The 20,052-nt window shown below is 37.7% G+C and overlaps 1 protein-coding gene across 5 annotated transcripts in view; it reads left to right on the forward strand.

The window, feature by feature from the left end:
* RBMS3 (RNA binding motif single stranded interacting protein 3) overlaps positions 1-20,052 on the forward strand; it is a 614,750-nt gene that overhangs the window by 518,855 nt on the left and 75,843 nt on the right. For all 5 annotated transcript variants that reach the window (XM_069860070.1, XM_069860068.1, XM_069860072.1 and 2 more), the window contains 2 exons: positions 6,897-7,003; positions 17,937-17,983. In XM_069860070.1, the coding sequence (XP_069716171.1) occupies positions 6,897-7,003; positions 17,937-17,983 (154 nt within the window). The remainder of the gene's footprint in view (positions 1-6,896; positions 7,004-17,936; positions 17,984-20,052) is intronic.

Consider the following 20,052-nt stretch of genomic DNA (forward strand, 5'->3'; position numbering starts at 1 on the left):
TTTCTCCAGTGTACGCATGCGGTTAGCTGTTCTACCTGTTCTAAATAATTTCTCTTTCACAGAACAGGAACATTAACTTTTTGTTTGACATACTATTTCTCCTTTGGGAATTTATTTTTCTTCTTTAATATATTCTTGCTCTTTAGAAATAATTATTATACAAAAAGATGAAAGGATTGCTTCCCACTTCTTAAGATAAAGAGGTGAACTAGAGATAATTATTTAAGCGACAATGCAGTTTATCAAAAGTAAATCCCCTTTTCTTCTTGCTAGCCAAACAGATGTTTGCTTTTTAATTGTTGCTTTGGGGTACATTTCTGTTATGTAAAGCTGTTTCCCCAGTTTCTATAATTATATTGTGAAAGTGGCATGTTGTAGAAACTAAGTGCAATGTTAACCCATTGTTGTACTTCCATAATCAGCTGTAGAAGTCTACGGAGTATCTTGTAGTTAGATTGAACTGTAAATCTACTGGACAACTATGCTGTATATTGCTTGACCTGTGTAAAAGCACTGGCTCTTGCAAAACCACTGATCAGCAGGGAATCATTTGAACGTATAGTAGTGTACTTTCATTATATTTCTATTTCTGTATGTTAGGGTCTGTCCTGAGACATCACATCCAGTTTCATGGATGTCATGGCTTAGCCTCTGCCAGCAACAAAGAACCGTGTGGCTGCTCACGCACTCCTTCCTCCTGCCCCCTGGTGGGAATGGGAGGAGAGTCACAAATAAAGAAGGTAAAATTTATGGGTTGGAGTAAGAACAGTTTAACAGGAGGATAATTTAAAAAAAAAAATAAGAAGAAGAAAAATAGAATATACGAAGCACAAACTGCTCACTGCCCAAAAAACTAATGCTCCATCTGCTCCTGATCTGGAATCTTGATCCGTGCTCCTGATCTGCACACCCGAGCTTGAGCTGCAATTATCGAGCCTTGAAGTCAAGCCACAAATTGCACCTCCCAGCCAACTGCCCCCCTTATATGCTGAGCATGGCATCATGGTATCAAATATCCCTTTGGCCAATTTGGGTCAGTTTTCCCAGCTGTGTCCCCTCCTGGGTTCTTGTGAAAACTAACCCTATCCTAGGTGAAACCAGGACAGTGGACTTCAGGGACAAAATCTATTACTCAAAAAAAATTATCAACTCTGTCCTTCAACAAGTCAAATCCTCCATATGGGATAGGATGATGTGTTTATTTGCTTCACTACTTACAATTTCCTTACTCAGCTAATACTCTCTTCTTGCATGTTCTTTTTTCCTTTTGTGTCATGTACCATCTTTTGTGAATCTTCATTTTCCAAGAGCAGAGAAGCTGTTTGTGTTTTCTAATCTTCCTTGAATTTTGAGTTTTGTTTACTTATTACTTTGGGATAAGTAAGTACTTCATGACAGAACTTTTGTAGAAGCCAGTGGACTAGCATTGTTAAGTGCTCTATTGATAGAGTCTTGTAATGTTTACGATTCTAAAGTTTACAACAGCAAAATTCATTTTGTAAATAAACTCTGCAGTTCTGTATCGCCCGTAGTCCTTCTAGGTACCTCCATCTAAGGTCACGTATAGAATCAGAACTTCAACTTGCTCTGTCCTGCCTTGCTTATAGAGCTTTTGTGTCTCATATCACCCTCTGAAATACTGTATGAGTAAGCAGACCTGCTTAAAAAGTAGCAAAGGTATTACTGTAGGATGAAGGTTTTCTTAAAGACCAAAAAATGATTGATCTGTGGCAATGGGACTTGTTTTTGCTTGGATGTTTCAATCAGGTGTTCTGTGTAACGTGTATACAAAAAATGTTATCAAAATACTTAACATTTGGAAGGGAGTTGAGAAGAAAAATAGTTATCAAAGCTTGATCAGTTTGGATGCTTGTTGTAATTGTGAACTGAATTGCTCTGTTCCTCTTGTTATTGTGGAGGAGGATTTACCAGGGCTGAAAAATAAATTAATCCAACTTTCTCGTAAAAAATACTTTGAAAAAGATAATTGACTGTGCACTGACTGTGCATTGATATACCAATGACTTTCTCAGCATTTTTCTTCACATCAACAAAATGAAGGTGTTTAAAGATCCACATGAATGTTCATAATGCACTTGTTGCTCAGCTTTCTACTGGAAATGTTACTTCAATTTTTGCACAAGATGAGAAGATGAGATTAAAGTCTTCCTGACATGCCAAAAAATATTCTGTCTTCAAAAATATTCATAATGAAAGCAGTTAAAATGCGTAACTATGTTTTTATTATTACTTTTTTCGATATGTAATTCTTGCCATTGCTGGATAGACAATACAATATGACTGAATCAGAAATTGTGGAGGACAAGTTTTTCTTAGTAACTGTTAAGGCAGAAGAAGTTTCAGAGCACCTGAAACAATGTAAAAGATTCACTGAATGCAAATTACAGCTTTCATCTTCCTTTATGAAGCACATGCTCATGAATTTATACATTTTTGCATATGTAGAAGCTCAAGTGTATCTGCCTTCTGATGAATGAAAGAATAAGGAGGTTATGTATTCAGAACTAGTTAGAAGTTTGCTTTTTTTTGGTCGAATTCACCAATTTCATTGAAGTTGCTTTCCTGAGGTAGAATGTTTCTAAAAGTCTGCCGTATTTGAGAAAGAGGCACTCTTATCCCCATCTCCTTCCATCAGAAGGTTTTGTACTGCTTTAAATACTAATGTTGCTTTTGGTGATATAACAGCGTTTTGGCAGTTCAGTGTTGTCTGTCCATCTAAAGTAGCAGAGCATGAGAAGCTGAGCTCCTAAGAGAAATCCAACAATACAGACGACTTGATTGACATAAAACCAATCTCTCTCTTTCACTTCCGCTGAACTCTTAGAGTAAATTCAGGGCCTGATTGAAGAGAGATAGGGCTTTAGCCATTGACTTCCATGGGAACAGAATCTGAACTAGCAACTACTGCCCTTTCCTAAAGAAGCACTGAATATCTTGGCAAATGCTGTTTAGAAGCACTATCAATTTGATCCCGCTTCCTTCTCAGGACTGAAAGCCAAGTTCAGGGCTATTTGTGTCTTATTAAGTAGAGCAGGCTTTGGATGGGAACTACAGCGAGCATTTAAATCTTGTCCTTGAAAAATGGGTTATGACTTAATGAAGCTTTTTCAAGTTAAAGCTGTTATTTATTCTTGATATTTCTATTTGTTACTGTCAGGTAGAAGTCAACGAAAGAGCAGTGCCTTCTATCTTAAAGAGTTTATCAGGATGGAATAGCCTGAAATTTGTCTCAAGTGAATCAATTTTCACTTTCTGACAGGAAAATACCAACAGTAGGCTTTCCAGTTATGCTTTAAAATACCAGACATGCTCAAAACTTTGAGGATATCAAGAACCACACAAAAACATGTGCTTATCAGCTCAAAATATGAACATCTACAGATATCCAAATTACATTTTGTATTAAGTCAGCAGTACAAAAGGTGAGAGAAGAGGCAAGGACACAGGCATTTATCTTCAGTCAATGTGTTCATACAGAGGAAAAGAAGCAAAAATTCGGTCTGTAAATTGAAGAATGCCTGTCTGGGATAGAGAAGACTAAAACCAGAAAAAGTTTAAAAGGTCCAACTTTTTCCTTCTTCCCTTTCTGAAGTATTTGGAGGTAAAATATCCCACTTCTACTGAAATCCTTTGGTATTATTCGCACAATGTTGGTATTGTTTCAATAGTTCGTAAGTTTTTTTTTGTTTTGTTTTTTTAATTGATAACCATACTACCTAATTGTGAATTTTTTTATTTGAATTAAATTTATGACTTTTAATGCATTTATGACATTTCATGAAACTGTTAAAAAAGAATTCTACTTAGAAACAGTTTTTATGATATAGTGGAATAGGATATGCTCTTTCCCATATATTCTGTTGGTTTGTGTCTGATTACTTACAATAATGGTACTAACGTCAAATATTTATGTACATCTGATCGTGCAAAGCCTAGAGAACTTATCTTCCAAGGGATTCAAAAGGGCTGAAGTAAACCAGATATTTGAGTTCTGTTTATTTAGAGCAACGTATTTTGATGCTCAAGACTCTGTTATGTTGCACTCTACCTTTTGTCCTAAAAGAAGAAAGATTATTAATTTAATTCCTTTATAGAATCATAGAATCACCAGGTTGGAAAAGACCCACTGGATCATCGAGTCCAACCATTCCTATCAAACACTAAACCATGCCCCTCAGCGCCTTGTCCACCCGTCCCTTAAACATCTCCAGAGAAGGTGACTCAACCACCTCCCTGGGCAGCCTGGTCACTGTAGTTGTTTCCATGTGTAAACTGTTGAGCCCTTCACCACTTCAGAGTTAATAAGATAATTTTCTATCTTGCTGGATGAATTATGCTACAAGCCTGTGTTTTTTTAGAAAAAACAACAGACAATCCAAAACCGTCTTATGTGGACTCTGTCTTTCTGTGAGAACATTTTCTTTTGATCTTTTTGCTTACGTTAATGTTGATCTATACAAATCAACCATTCTCCCAGAACTTCTCCGTTTGCTGTAGAGGAATATAACCTCCCATGAAGAACCTTGCCTGGGAAAAGCATGGTACCATTGTCCCAATCCATCTTCTTCCCCACCTCCTGAAAAGTCTGTACAATGGTTTTCACTTCTTTTTTCCAAATATGGATAGTGAGTAACGTGATCCAGTGGAAGGTGTCCCTGCCCATGGCAGGGGCTTGGAACTAGATGATCTTGAAGGTCCCTTCCAACCCAAGCTATTCTTCTATTCAATGATTCTATGATTCTGTTCAATTTTGGTCAACTTCAGGAAGTACCAAATTAACAAATGAGAGATTGTCACATGATGATTCTGGATATTGAAAAGAAAGCAGAAAAGCAACAGCTTCTTACTTGTAGTTGGCTAATATATAGAGAGGATATGTAGTAAACTATGTGACTTCCTAACTTGCTCAACCACGTCAGAGTCTGTGGGCTAATACCACATATGTACATTAGCAGGTGATGATTGTAAATATACAATGTGCAGATTGTTTTTGTGTGTTCTTATGTTGCTTGGTACTTGCTCAGCACTTAAAACAAAAAGCTTTTGAAGCTTCAGATGCGATCATTAATAGGTCTTTCTCTAATGCAGGATTAGCACCTGCTCCTCCCTCACAGTCACATCAAAGTGAATTCTAAGTAACTGCTCTGAAATCATGCAGCATCACACTGTGGAGTAAAACTGGTGAAAGTGCAAAACAATCAGCCCTGTAAAATCTCTTCATCTGCAGATATACTCTCCACAGCCACCTGGATGCTTTTAAACCTCCATTATTTTAAATTTAAAATGGTTGGCTGAGTATTGCTTCTACCAAAATCTGATACAATAATCGAAGTCAGAGGTGGGGAAGGACCTCTAAGGTCACACATTTGAGCTTTCTGCCAATAATAGATTGTTCCCTGCAGTTCGGTTTCTGGTGACCTTGGAAATTACTAGCCTGGTAAAATGGTAATGAAAAAACAAAGCTGTTAAAGCTTCAGTAGTAGCCGAAGTGATGCTATCCCAATGAGAAATTGTGGTTTTGACATGAGGTTCTCAATGTGCCTTGCTCATTGGCTGCGGTTTTTAGGTGTTCACAGTTTTAACCTACTCCTTCTGACTCATTTTGAGCTGACTAAGAAGTTGGGGGAGGTGAGCTTGTTTTAATATTATATGAGTTTATTTTGTCCTTTAACCAAATCATATTTTTTCTTACAAATAAGTAAGTCAGCAACTTGAGTAAGCCCCTTACCAGAACATTTTCTTCATATCCCTGCACTTTTATTTTTTCAACATTTCTAGCCTCGCAGAAACAGGAAATGAGAAGGAAAAAAAGAAGGGGGTTGCCCTTATTCCATCAAAAGTCATGATTAATTAATTAGAACCTCTACTTGTCATGCCTGGGAACCCAAAAATTCCTGAAAGAATTCAAATGTGATGCATCATTTTTAGATTTCTTTCAAGCAAGCCAATATCAGTATAGTTATCTGTTGATGTAGGCAATAAAGGACGGTCTTGACATACACCTAATGGAGTGTGTAGAATTTGCCCCCTATTTTAAGAAGGAGGCAGCAAAGGCAAGCTCCCACTGGCAAGCTAATTATAGTTTTGGCTGGAAAATATTTTAGGAGGCTGTTAAAAGCTGGGTAGATGGGAAAAGATCCCAAGACATGAAGTTCCCTTCGTGTTGTACCCGTTTGATGTGTGGTAATTTCTTCACTAGGGGGCCCTATTGTGAACTGCCCTTTGGGGTGTGCAGCTCTGTGAATATCCTTTGTTCCCTGGGCTCTGACCCCCCTGACTATTGTATTCACAGACACCAGATCTCAGTTGGAGAGGAAAAGGGTTTTCTCAGCTGCCAACTTGCTTAAAGGAGGAGTTAAGAGGAAAAGAAAGCTAATTGGACTGTGCTTGGCAAAAGTCTCTATTTTATTCTGTTTATTCAGATTTTTAAAGGATTGGGTGCTGAGAAACACAAAAATAGTGAGAATACTTATTCCTTAAACAGATTCTTGCAAAGTTTTTTATAATAAAAACTGAAAGCTGCTTTAGTAAAGCAGTGTTTATCCTTGCACTAATGCTGGTCGTGAATATGTGTCTAACTTAGCTGGAACTAATGCCTGACTCTACTGTTCCACTGCAGCAACTTAACATTCTGCGTAGGCTGATTATTTTTTCAACAATATTTGCTAAATTCTTTTAAGGGCTGCCAGTATATATTTTTGAAGCTTAGTTAGTAAGAACAGCTGCCAGTGGAGTCAAGGCTAAAAGAGGCAAAAAATATCTGCAGAAGGCAAGATTTTACTTCAAAAGATCTGTATTACAAAGCACTACTGTTGCTGGTATAATACTTTCTTTGGGGGGGATGCTAATATAGACTGGGTTTCTTGTCTTCACAGCCCCCACTGAGCCTTTGCTGTGCAAATTTGCTGATGGAGGGCAAAAGAAGCGCCAGAATCAAAGCAAATACACACAGAATGGAAGGCCGTGGCCCAGAGAAGGAGAGGTAAGTGCCATACAGCAATTATTTTCCCAGAGTTTGGCAGAAGTCAGCTGCAGACCTGAGGGTCTGCCTTTCAGGGCTACGAAGAAATCAGATTGCACACCAAATGTGGTAGTTTCACACAGAAGAAGGTATATAGATAGCAGAGAGAGGAAGGCTTATAGTAATGTGTGGAGTGTAAAGTAACAGGAAAAGAGAATCTCAGAGCTTGGTGTGGAACCAGGCACAGCCACCTCCCACTGCGAGTGCTTTGTCTGCAGCCTGACCTGAGCCCAGTATTCCCTTAATGGTGTGCCCTTTATAAACTCTGAATCAATTTACACGTAAGCAACTCAACAATATTATTTCCTCCATGTAGTTCCTGATGATAAAACATCGTCTAGGAATAGATGGGTTGTTACAAAAGGGAAAGATGCACTCACACATCCAAATGTATGGTCCATGTTAAAGTTTTCCAAAAGGGTAACTGAGATAGACTCTTCATTCTGTCCAAGACGAAAGAGTTCACAGTAGCCTCAACTCCATCATGTATACAAAGTTGAAAACAAGCAAAATAATCTGATAGTTGCTTTCTGCTTTGCTGCAAATAGCCTCTTTCTGGAGTTTCCTTTCTGTGTACTTATACATGAAGTGACTCGAAATGTGGGTGAAATAAGAAAGGAATTTATACGACTCTTCAAGAGTTTGTTTACTCTTCTTGAATTCTATTATGACATAAAGACACTTGAATGAATGAGGTAGATCTGGATATAGTACCTTCTTATGCATGAGTATAGGTATGAAGGCTGAAGGACTTATAAGTGTTTCTAGCCTAAACACTTCTTCTTTGTGTTTATGAGTTATACTTCAAGAAAAAATGTATGTTGTTCAATTGTGACCTGCTAGAATACAAGTTATTTGGGTATTTTTTTTCTTCTTTTTGGTGGGTTTTGCTGTATTAACTTTAATTTTGCAAAGCATAAACAAGAAAAATATTTGGTATTTTTACATTGCATATTTCTAGAGGGTTTCTGCTTTTTTGTAACTACTTGATTTTGCTAGCTGATACTTTTTGGACTATTAACTTATGAAATACATACTCTAGCATAATTGATGAGTTTCTAGAAGAAGCAGAAAGATCTCTTGGAAAGCATAGAAATTTCTCCCTCCAGCAAGTTATTGTACACTGTTCCAACACCAGTGCTTCAAAATATTTTTAGCTTTGTAGGCTCAAAGTACCAATGTGGCAGCTATAGTTGCTACAAGAGATTATACAAGTCTCCAGAGGTTCATTGCAGTCTCTTAAGTTGTATGTCACACAAAATGGAGATGTCTTCATATAAGCCATTATGGTTTGTCGTGTTAAGGATCGGCTGAGGAACAGGCATCCAAGAAGTACTTTGAGCAGTAGACTCAAGTAATCATGTACAGAGCTTAAAAGATGAAGGCCTCTGTATAAAAGGCAATAATAAACACTCAATAAGAACAGCAATCCATATTTTAAAGACCTCTAAATCCCTTTTTAAATAGTAAATGCCATCATAGCTGTTATCTCCACTATTCTATACTTCCTTCAGTTCAAATCAATAAACAAGAGACTATAAAGTTAAAGCCAACTAGCCACCATTATGCCTATGGCCTCAGGGCATCAGTGTAATACATCATACGTAGTTAATTTGCTGCTGGTGGAGTGGCTCATATAAAGTACAGTGATATCGCTGTGACCTAGAAGCAGGGTGTGGTTGGTGAGTTTATAGTATCAACATTTAACAACTGTTTTTCAGTGCTGGGAGACATCATTGCTTATTCTTTGTAGTCAACTAGATAGCTGTTGTCATAACCTACGTAATCTATAAACATGGAAAAACTGTAAAGATACAAACTCAGAAATATTTCAGGCTATGAATGTGCTCTGTTTTCTTAGATTTTCTTTGTTTACTTATATCTGGTTAATACCTTTCTGCACATTGATATTTTCTACTCAAAGCTTCAAAACCAAGAATGCATGTTCTCTTTTAGGGTTGGTCACTCATTTATTGGATTTCTGCCCCATTGTCATTAATTTTCTTATTTCCGATGTAAAATCCTCTGTGTAATTATTTTGATATTTTATATGCAGTAGAGTTTTTCTAACATTTTGGCCTTTAACAATCTTACTCTAACCATGACGTACTATTATTCATTTGTTTTCTGTGTAGCAGCACTCAGGTAATCTTCCTGCAATTATTCCTGTCAACTTTATTTCTTTTAAAAAAGAACAGGTAACAACTAGCAGGAAATAATTGATATATGACAAGTGTCATAGTTCTGATTACAAATGGGATCTGGAAGCATTCCCTGAACCTCTGCTTTTTCTTGGTTTCTTCCCCAAAGGAAAGCATTGCATCATAGAGTCCAAGAGATTACTCCCTAAGTATTTCCACCCTGGCCACTTCCTGCGGTATCTAGACCAAGATGTATTTGGCTGTTGTTCAGATAAGCCTCTGCATTCTTGAGTACTTGTGTGAAGGGCATTTCTAAATCTTCTGAGGTTTAACCAGAACACATTGAGCATACATGAAGATTAGTGCTTGGAAGGACAGTCCCCAGAGAAATGGTACTTACATTTCTGTCACTGGACTCAAATTTGAGTATGTGAAGCAGAGATGGTTAGCTGTGTCCTGTACTCTGCTGTAGGGGGAAAATGGCAGGAGATTTAGCAGAGAAGAGCAGGTTTCACCTTTTAGCCATGCTTTTCTTAGAGGTTTTGCTCTCTTTTATGGAGACCTTCTGGGGAATTTTATAAGAAAGGATTACTTCATTTGTAAAGTTTTCAGGCCATGCTGCAGAATGTAATAGAAAATCTTATTCCTATCATGCATTTTTGTAGATTGCTTCATAACCGTATAGAAATACTTCAGTTGGCTGTTAAATTGACTTACCTTTTAATTTACTGAATTTTTCTAGAGCTTTTCGGTGGTCGGGGACAGGGGTGCTGGGTGGTACTTGGCTACTTGGCTGTTTGCTAACCAGGGAGGTATGCCTGACCTTGAATAGCACTTTCTAGTCCTTACCCTTCCACTCTCGCTTGAAGCCTCAGGAAATAGTCAGCAGATTTACTGAGGCATTTGACTGAGGATTTGTTATGGCTGACCAGTTCTAGACTAGGAAACCGAAAGCTTAGATTACTTATGGCTTTGTAAAAGACTGTCAAATTGGGCATCTAACATACAGGTGCAGTAAATGTACAGTGAGATCTGCAAATGTTGGAAATACTTGCAGTGAAATTCATACCTAATAACTAAGTTATGGGTTTAATTTTTTTTTTTTTTTAATTTCAGGATAGGTTTTTTTCTGAGCCACATCAGTTTAATTCAGCACTCTGTTGTGAAACTTTCCCTGACAAGATCATGTTGATATGGTGATAGAGAGTAATCATATTCAAATTATGTCTGTAAAATATTTGATTTTTTTTTTTAACTTTAAAATTGGCATTGACAAGTCTAGAGGCAGGTGACATTTCTCAAAAAATTGTTCATTCGATGAAAATGCATGTAGGGAATCAAGAGTAGTTACAAATTGAGATCAGATTGGATTAAAGACTACAACTTAAGTTTTACAACGTAATTCTTTATTGCAGATTTACTGACACTTAGTTTTGGTTATTCAGAAATAATATGTTTTGCTGTGTGTATTTAAGAGAGCATTTATTTGAAATTTATCTCCAAAAAAGGGAGACGTCTTACATAAATTGAAAACAAATGAAATGGTTTGCATCAGCCCTAAATTTATTATTGCTGACATTCCTCGGGAAAGAACAGTTCTAGTAATGGTAGCCTTTCTATATTTGGTCAGCCCAAAGTCATTAAGGCACTTTTTTTTTTTTTTTCCCTTCTTCCAGTCACAATATTTGAAATCTTTGTTATTTTATTGTGTTGTCTTTCTTGGAAGAAAAGATCACCACTACAGTATTGGTGCATGTGTCACAATAGTGACATGCACCATTGAATGCAACCCCTTGTCATTGAATTTTGTCTGATGTCTACAATGATATTTAATAACTGCCACTAATAATTCTGTTGATTGCTTTCTTGCTTTTCTTTCTTCTGGAGTACATTTTAGCTTCCTAATAGGCAAGAAGTTAACCTCCATTTCCTCCCCATTCACTCTCTTCCTCCTTTCCGTAGTTCCCCTTTGTTTTCTTTTAAGATCAGTTGGTGAAATGTCTGAAGAATTAACATGTTTTTAATTATTTCTTAAAAAAATAAGATGACCTAGTAGTTTGGGAATGTTGGTTTCATTAACAGTTTCTCCTTTTATCTGATACTCATTACAATTTTATATAGTGCAAACAGAAATTTAGAGAGAAAAACATACAATAGGTAATTTGAGAGACTTTCCAAAGCAATTGATCCTGATGTCAGTCGTCCTTTCTTTACCAGCAGCAGTCATTTAGAAAGGATTAGTAGATCTGTGCTAGGACCATTTATAACTCAGACATAGATCTCTTTTTATGGTTCTAAGGAGATAGGTGCTACTTAGTTGTGTTCCATAATCCACAGTGCCTGGGGCTGATGTGTTTTGTACCTAACCAAACAGTATTTCCTTTCTGTGTGAGACAATTTCCAGGCCTGTCCTGATATGCAGTAGTACCCTCATATGCAAACCACTTACAAAGACATCTACTATATATTTAGCATCCATATAAGTTAGACATTGGTCAGTATTTTGCATGCTTATTTCTAGCGAAAGCTTATTTTAGCAAAATGAGGAATTGAACCTGGGCAGAAGCCTTCACAGAGAAAGAAAGTAGAAGGGAAAAGGTAACTGGCAAATCAATGAAAAGATACAGAGCAATGAATTAAAAATTCTTCATGACACGAGACACTCTCATTGTGGAAAGTTTTTCGAAAGTGTGCCTAAGCGACATAAATAGCAAAGACCAGTTGAAATGGTTGGATTTTGAGTTTCTGATTTTGAGCTTGGTGGGCTTTCAGCTTCAGCAGTGCTGCAAGCCATCCCTGGAAGTCTTCCTTCCCAACTCACTGTAACACGCATATCTGGTGACTGAAATCCACAACTGATTTAATACAGGATCTCGTGGAAAAATAGGTGTGCCAGATCCCCAAAAGACCATAAAAAATTCATAGCCCTGTAAATGGCAAGGTTAAATGTATGAGTTGGCTGTTGAAACAGAATAATTATACTGTATTATATATTTTTCTATTAGGAGGCTATTATCCTTTTTCTTTTTTCTTTTTAAGTTTTGTAAACTTCAGCACTTATCTTTGAACTCATCAGGTAACTGAAGTGGGAAAAAAAAATGACTCGACACAGAAACTGTGTAGATCAGACTTCCATTCCAGTTCTGTAGGACAAAAAAGGTTTCTTGTCATTCATTTGGATATCTGAACTTGTCATTGTGTTTATCATCTCAGCCTCTGATCTTCTGAGCTTCATGAATCACTTCCCACGTTTGACCTCAAAATTATGTATTTTTCTCTCCACAACCACTTTTTTTTTCTCAGAACTTGCAGCTGCTTAAGGAACATACATCACTGGGAAATGCTCCATTTCTTTCATATGTATCTCTATACTTAAGAAGTGTCACATGTACATTCTAGATTTCACCTCAAAAAAAAAGGGGTGTTTTTTATTCAGAATTAAATTCACAAATACTTCTAGTGATATGGAATATTTCTGGAAGAAGTTTAAATAATCAGAGGAAGTAACTCTGCCAAGTTAACTTTGCTGCTGACTGAGCTTATTTTCTTAAATCAGTATTTTAAATTAATCTCTTTTGGGTTGTTGGTTCCTTCTCCTCCTCTTTTTTCCTTTTTCAAAGTGTTTCAGTCATCGTTTCTTGTCAGGGCACAAGAGATCCTTGTGCTGTGATGCCTGACAGATATTAGCAGTGGTAACAAAACAAGTAGAGGAATTTCAGTGTTGAAATTTCAATTGATTCCACTGTAGTAGCCAAGAGCACACCCGTTCCCCTGGGACATCAATCTTCCAGCATGAAAGCATGAGGGGGTGAGTCAGAAGAGATGGGGAAGAGACTTATCTTCTTGTCTAACTTCCTCATTGATTCACCACAGAAATCCCTTGAGTCCTAGGTACAACTTTATTTTCCCAAATCTCAGCTTAAGGAGGAGAAACCTATGGAGCCTACTGCTTGGGGAACCCACCACATCAGTGGATTTCACCCTTTTTTAATTTGTAGGACTCTCCAACTTTTTCCAATGGGACCGTAACCTCCTGCGAGATAAGAAATCATGTGGTGACAGCAGCCTTGCTTTGTGCTTGTGCTCCAGCATTAAGCATAGGCTGGCCAGAGCAGATTCGAGTAGACAGTGTGGAAGGTTCAGACCTGAGCAAGCGATATAGGGCACTTCTATAGTAGGTCAATACTATAGTGATTTTTTGCACGTGGTGAAGGAAAGACACCTACACTGAGTGTAGATAATGAAATGCTGGTGAAGCTGTTTGTGGAAGCTACTTCCCAGCAGCAAGGAAGATACCATGCAACTTAAATTTGGTCATTTATAGATAACTTCTATTTGCTGGAAGACAGATAGCAGGGCTGATAAATGTTCTTCTGACAATTCAGAGAGGTTTTGAAAAGAAATAATAAACCTACCTTATTTCACATGATGTTGAAGATGTGATCATTTTTTTAATAATCACTCCACAACTTAATAATTTCTTTGAGAGATTTACAAATCCAATTTACATAAGCAATGCAAATGTGATGGTCTGAGCATCTTTTTAATGAGGTGAATGTGCTCATTTATGCTCAAATCGTAGCACAGAGGTAAAAAAACAGAAACAGAACACCTTGTCTTTGCCCACGGAAAATTTTTCACATTGAAATGTTGAATAAAGGCCTTCAAACTTTCTGGGAGAGCCCTTGCCTTCCAGAGGCTTTCTGATATTTCATGCATTTTATTGGAGGAAAGAGGGTAAATTTAAAGAAAGGTACAGACTGTATCTCTTGTCATTAGAATCTCTTTCTTCACTGATGCCAATAATTAGAAAACTGCATCAATGAAATAGCAAAAATCTTCATTCTTTTGTCCCCAGATCAGTTTGGTAAAAATAAGCAATAAGTAAACACATGATTTAAATAGTATTTTTACAAAATCAGTCTTTTAAATAAACTGTCTTTATTTCTGTGTCACTCGTGACATTCTGAATATATTAGTTGAGTAATCATTTAGAATTGTCTTTATTGTTATGTATGAAGCTGATAACAGGTAGTCCTTTTATTAATTACTTTAAGGGATTGCATACTGAAATGTTGAAGTGCAAAGTTTTCATTCAGTAGCTCAGTATGTGTCCGTTATCTGACTGAGCGACATAAAAATTCTGTGGTTCAGTCACTCCTTCACAGAAGATTTATCTGACAAATATTTTCCTGAAGCAGCATTCCATCATCAGTGCCACTCTCTCAGGTGGCATTTCATCAGGCAGTGTCACTATCAGAAGGAATAAGACCCTGTCCTTCCACTGAAACGTGGGCAAAGTGGTGGATAAAAAGACCTGGAAGAAAATATTCTTCAACACAACTGAGAACTGCTATAAAAACCTCAACCACAGTATAGTTGATACCATATTAAGCGCAGTGACAGATGTAGTCAGTTCTGTGGTTTTGACAGAATAAGCTGGTCTTGTGTCTCATGGAAGTCTGAGGCCAACCCTGATATTCTGTATTTGGTATTTTTTTAACTCCTGTATGTATACTATGGTAGAAAGTGGAGACAGTTTTTCCAGTAAGTTATTGTTGCTCATCAGTTTTTGTTCCTGATGAATGAGGATGCTTCAGACCATAAATCTCTCACTGGTCCGGGCTAACTTTTGCCTCTCCTGGGCTTCCAGCCGGCGTAGTTTTCTAGGGACAAGTTACACAACTTAATGAGAATGAAGTAAATAGTCCTCTGTTAGCAGCTATTTGAAATAGCAGCTGTTTAAGGCTACTCAGCAATGGGAAATATCAGCAATATTCCTGGGCAAACTGTAGGTGGGGTACCATATGCATGTAGTGCCACCCACGGTGTCGTATTTGTCTAATGTTAAACTTCCGTTTACTGGCAGATGTGATAGTGACATTTATAGCGGTAACTGCTGAAGTACTTGAGCAGATTCTGGTAATCTGTCACTGTGCAGCATGGAGAGGGGGCTGAGTGTCTAGGCTTTCATATTTTGTACTCGCTAGGCCAAAAAACAATGTCCCTTGTTCTTAGTAGCAATAACATGTAATGGACATGATGCTAATAGCTAGGGAACGAAGTACGTGCAGTTTGTCTGCATGTCCCCACCTGCAGGTCTGGGGTGCGGTGGGGCTGGAGGGCAAGCTGAAGGTCTGTGCACAATCACGTGCTCAAATACTCATGAGACAAGTAACTGAAAGCAGCGTAAATATGTATTTGCAGGTCTCACTGGACACAGCATTGTTAGGGCTCCAGTGAAAGAGCTGCTCCAATTTATTCTTGCTGCACCCTCATTCTTATTTGTGTCAAAGAAACTAAGCTACAAGCAATTATTCATTTTGCCGTTTACTCCTAGCCTTCCCACCTTGTTGCCACTTTTTCCCCAGGTCACACTAATGCGAGCTGTGGGATATGGTGAGCTCTGATCCAGGCAACCCTAAGGACTATTGTAACTGGAAACTCCCTTATTTGGAAAGCTTGGGTCTCTCTTATCCCAAGGAATTACAAGCATTCTTTTCCTCAGTCTGGAGTGGATGCATTATGAGATGCTAAGATGTCAACACCTTGATTATATAGAAAATGTCTTAAGTTATTTTTAAGTTTTTTTTAAAATTATTAGAACTAATTGTTCTGTCCCTCTAGGGCTTGTGCATACTATTTAAGTTGTCTTTACCAGCGCAGGAATATAAAAAGAGAGCAATAACAGATTTTATAAGTGTTGAAAGTAGAAAGGAAAATAAGAGAGGATTTTTTTCCTAGAATGAATTGCAGACAAAAAGTATTTTTATGTTAAAATTTTATTAGCTCTCTTTTGGGATGAACTGTATACTTTTCCATTAGTAATTAACGCAGCCTTACCAAACAATAAGACATAAGAATATAAAAAACTGTTTAGTAGATCAACCCTTATGATTTTCTAAGATAATTTAATTTTTTACATCGAAATTAGAAGCTGTTGGGGTCACACTAAATTGGGTTCTTTGACATTTTAAACTTTCAGAAATAGCTGGTTTTATTTGCCTTTGTATGAAATTATTGTTTTTTTAAAAAATAGGCATGTATTTATGCCCTCAGTTTCTTGAATTATCCTGTGCTTGGGAATAGTACATATTTTGTTAAAACAATATTTTCAATAAGCAAAACATTTGCCCTAGCATCTGCTTAAAAGAATAATGAGAAAAAGACACAGATTTAATAATGACTTGAACATTATTTATTTTCTTTTGCTACAGAACGTAGTGTGAAGCCTACTCTTGCAGAGCAGAAATTATGGAAAACTCGGACCACCTCCCCTTAGACTAGTGTGCAACTGCCTGGCTAGCCTGGCTCTTCCAGGAATGCTGCCTGATCTCTCTCTACTTGCCACTAGAGCATTTACCCTGGCCACTCACCTGCCTGCATGGGAGCCGACCAAGTCCAAATGCTTTCCTGACCTGTCTGAGCAGCCATCTGGGAGGAGGCAGATGCCATTATTCAGAAGTACTTTGGTAGATGGGCTCAGGGCTCTTAAAAGCTCCCGCCACGAGTGTGGACTGCACAGTTAGTAAAGCACCTGCCCTTGAAGTAAATGCTTCTGTCTCCTGTCTCAGCAGCGAGCATATGGTCTGTATGACAAGCAGAGAGAAATACAGTGCCTTGGGGTGGGATGGTGCTGTGGCTGTTTTTCAGCTGCTCTCAAAGGGAGAGGAGCACCTTGAATAATGGTGTTCTCTCTCCTTCTAGCCTTGCACAAAGGGAGATGTCTCCTGGTAGTGTCTTGTGTTGGAAAGTATTTCACAAAAGGAGGGGAAAAAATAAGTGAGGAAGACAAAAAGTCAAAGCAAATGCTTTATGTGGGAGGACAGATTGTCAGTCTCACGTCTTAAAGTAAATGCTGGGGGAAAAGCTGGTCTTTCCTGCACGGCCCCAACTGCTGTCTTGGAGCATAAGGTGGAGCAGGAAATTCAGTTTCCAGCCCTGCTGTCTCCCTGCCTTTCCTGTGGTACCCGTGGACCTGATGTCTGCTAATGGTGGCAGCAGTGGTGGTTTTTAACTGGATGCTATTCTGACACTGCTAAATCATTTTGTACAGATCATAGCGGTGAATGGCAGTTGAAGGGCTCTGTGTAGTCCATTAACAAATTCTTTTGCTGTCCAGACCTCTGAAGTATTTTAAAAGCCCTGCTTAAAAGCTCAAGTGCTATTTCTTTTTTTTTTTTCTGATTGGTCTTTTCTGCTTCACAGCCCACTTTTTGTTTCTTGTCTCATGGTAATGAATTGACTGTAAGTATGAGTGACAGTGCAGGGGAGCAGTAGTAGAGTGGGGTCACGCAGGGTGTGGCTGTTGTAGGAAAGATGAGCCTCCTTCCTGAGAAGCTCTTGTGAAGCTGGCTTTAGAATATTTACCAACTACCTGTCTCACAGGTGACAGTGGGATTTGGCCCTGTCTTGTTATAGTGAGCAATCAAATATAAATGCATTGATCTCAGTGTAGTTATTAACTGCTGCTGGTGCAACAAAACCACCGCTTGGTCTGAATGTTATGGAGTTATAGCAACCGACACACTGATCAGATCTATTTCTCAGGGATCTTTCAGGGAGGAGGGGAGGTAGCCAGTCTGTCTGTGCTGCTTTGGCCCATCTGAGCTTCCCTGGAGAATTTAGATTATTAAGTTGCATTCAGTTTTTATTCATGTTTTCTTAGAATATGTTTAACATTTTTTTCTTTTTTTTTAACTTTTTCCTGCAGTAAGAGTAAAAATCTGTTTTTCTTCCCTAACTATGTGCAGGCTGGCATGGCTTTGACTTATGATCCAACAGCTGCTATACAGAATGGGTAAGAAATGCATGTTTTCTTATGCCTTGTAAAAAATGATTTCAAATGCCATCTTCTGTTTTCTCTCTCTGTGGTGAAACTTGTTCAGAAGCAAATTCACTCAGTCATATTTTGACTGAAGCATGTAATGCTATATTGTCAAGTTCTTCTTTTAGTTTCCCTTTTGTTTTTATGCCCTCTTGTTTGTAATACCCATTTGAATGGGAAATTGTTTTTCCTAATAGTTTCCATTTCTATTTGGCAAATGCTAGTGGATTTTTTTTTAATCTCTCTCTGTCATGAAATGGAAAACAGTAAAATTCCCCTTTACTGTCTTTGCTTTTGTTGAAGTAATCATTGAAGAGTCCAGTGTATTTTGGATAATAGAGCTGTTACTTCATCTGGGGTTCTGTCTATAGGCTGGCTGGCTTCCATAGCATTGTCTGAACAGAAATACTGAACAGGGAGAAGGCCTGAAATTAGTATGTAAGCAGATGGGATTTAGGGGTAAAATTCTGAGCAACCCTCTCCTTCAATTCTCATCTATCATTTGCCGACATGAAGAATTTATTCAAATTATTCAAATTCAAATTTAGCAGAGAAGTTAAATCATCATGTTATTTAACTGCATGATTACATCTCCAATTATTTCATGAGCTAGAAAAACAGTGCCTTGAAATCTACCTATCCTTTCAGACAGATTAGCAACAATTTGAAGATAAAGAGGAGGTCCAGACCTGAACAATCCTACAGTCACTCTTTGATCAGAGAGATATTTGATATGATTATCAAATTCCATGCATACTCCCATCTGCATTCTTCAGCTAAAGGGGAGAATGTATGAGGTTTTTTGTAAAATATTTGTTAAGGTACAGCCATTTGAAGCATTTAGGAAAAATAAAAGCTATCAGTTCTGGTAAAAAATCAATAAGAATAGTTGTATATTTTACTTAATTGCCCTTTACAAGCAGTAGCATTGTAGGACTCATGATATCCCCATGTTGTGGAGGAAGAGGCCAAACCAGAGCAACTCAGAAAAAATAAGGGATTTGCATAATTGTGATTTCAGAATACTCTGGATCTGTTTCCCTTTTCTGACCTCCCAAATGAGTCCTTCTCTTCTGTCGTCATACTTCTCAGTTGGTAACACATTCTATGCTATAAATAAAACCATCACTATTTCATAATCTGCTAGTGTTTTATCCAGACAACTGGCTTTTATTTCAAAGGAATTCCTTCATGTCAGTTGCATGAATGTTTTGGAAACTGTAGTTTGAATGATCTTTTGAGATTAATATAATTTTACATCAAGATTTTTTTTCTGGAATTATGAAATCTATCTCAGAATCAGACATTATTTGCAGCAGACAGTACCCATGCTGCTCGGGTGTCCAGGCTGCTGAGGTGGTTTGATCACTCAATTGTTTGAACACTGTCAGTGATCATTGAGAAAAGGAATAGTACTCAATGGAGAATTTCAACCATGCAGTTGTTTATAATGTTCTTTTATTTGTAAAGCATGAAATAAACTACAGCACTGGATATCTCTCTAAGAGTGACAATTAATTACTGCTTTGACATATCTCGTCTTCCCAGAGCATCAAAATATTTTCAGTTTCATCAGGACAAAATGATCTCATTCAAAAAGCTCTTGTAGTGAGATCTTGATTGCATGCAGCATCATGAGGAGAAGCTGTTACTATGCAGAAACATTGATTTGCTCACCAAAAGTCATGCAACTGTTGTTCCATCCTTCGGCTGCATCTTTAAAATGCTTTCACCTGAGGATCACTGGGGCCCTTTGGTTACAGAGTTTCTTTTTAGCTCCCTAGGCATTCACTTAGTAGTCTCTACATATCCTGTAGTTATAATTTTTTACTGGTTTTCATAAGCTTCTTTTCTTGTAAGTACAATGAAAATCTAGCTCATGGGTTTTATGATGCTTTGCTTGTAAAATATGTGGATGTAATTTGTTGCTTACAGACAAAACACACAGGTTACATAGCAGGTGCGTGACCATAATGAAAGAGAGTTGAAGGCTCTTAAACACAGCAAAGCAAAAGAGGTTAACTTAATTGTCATTGAAGAGG

The sequence above is a fragment of the Phaenicophaeus curvirostris genome, chromosome 6 (assembly GCF_032191515.1).
Source record: "Phaenicophaeus curvirostris isolate KB17595 chromosome 6, BPBGC_Pcur_1.0, whole genome shotgun sequence".
In the NCBI taxonomy this organism is placed as follows: domain Eukaryota; kingdom Metazoa; phylum Chordata; class Aves; order Cuculiformes; family Cuculidae; genus Phaenicophaeus; species Phaenicophaeus curvirostris.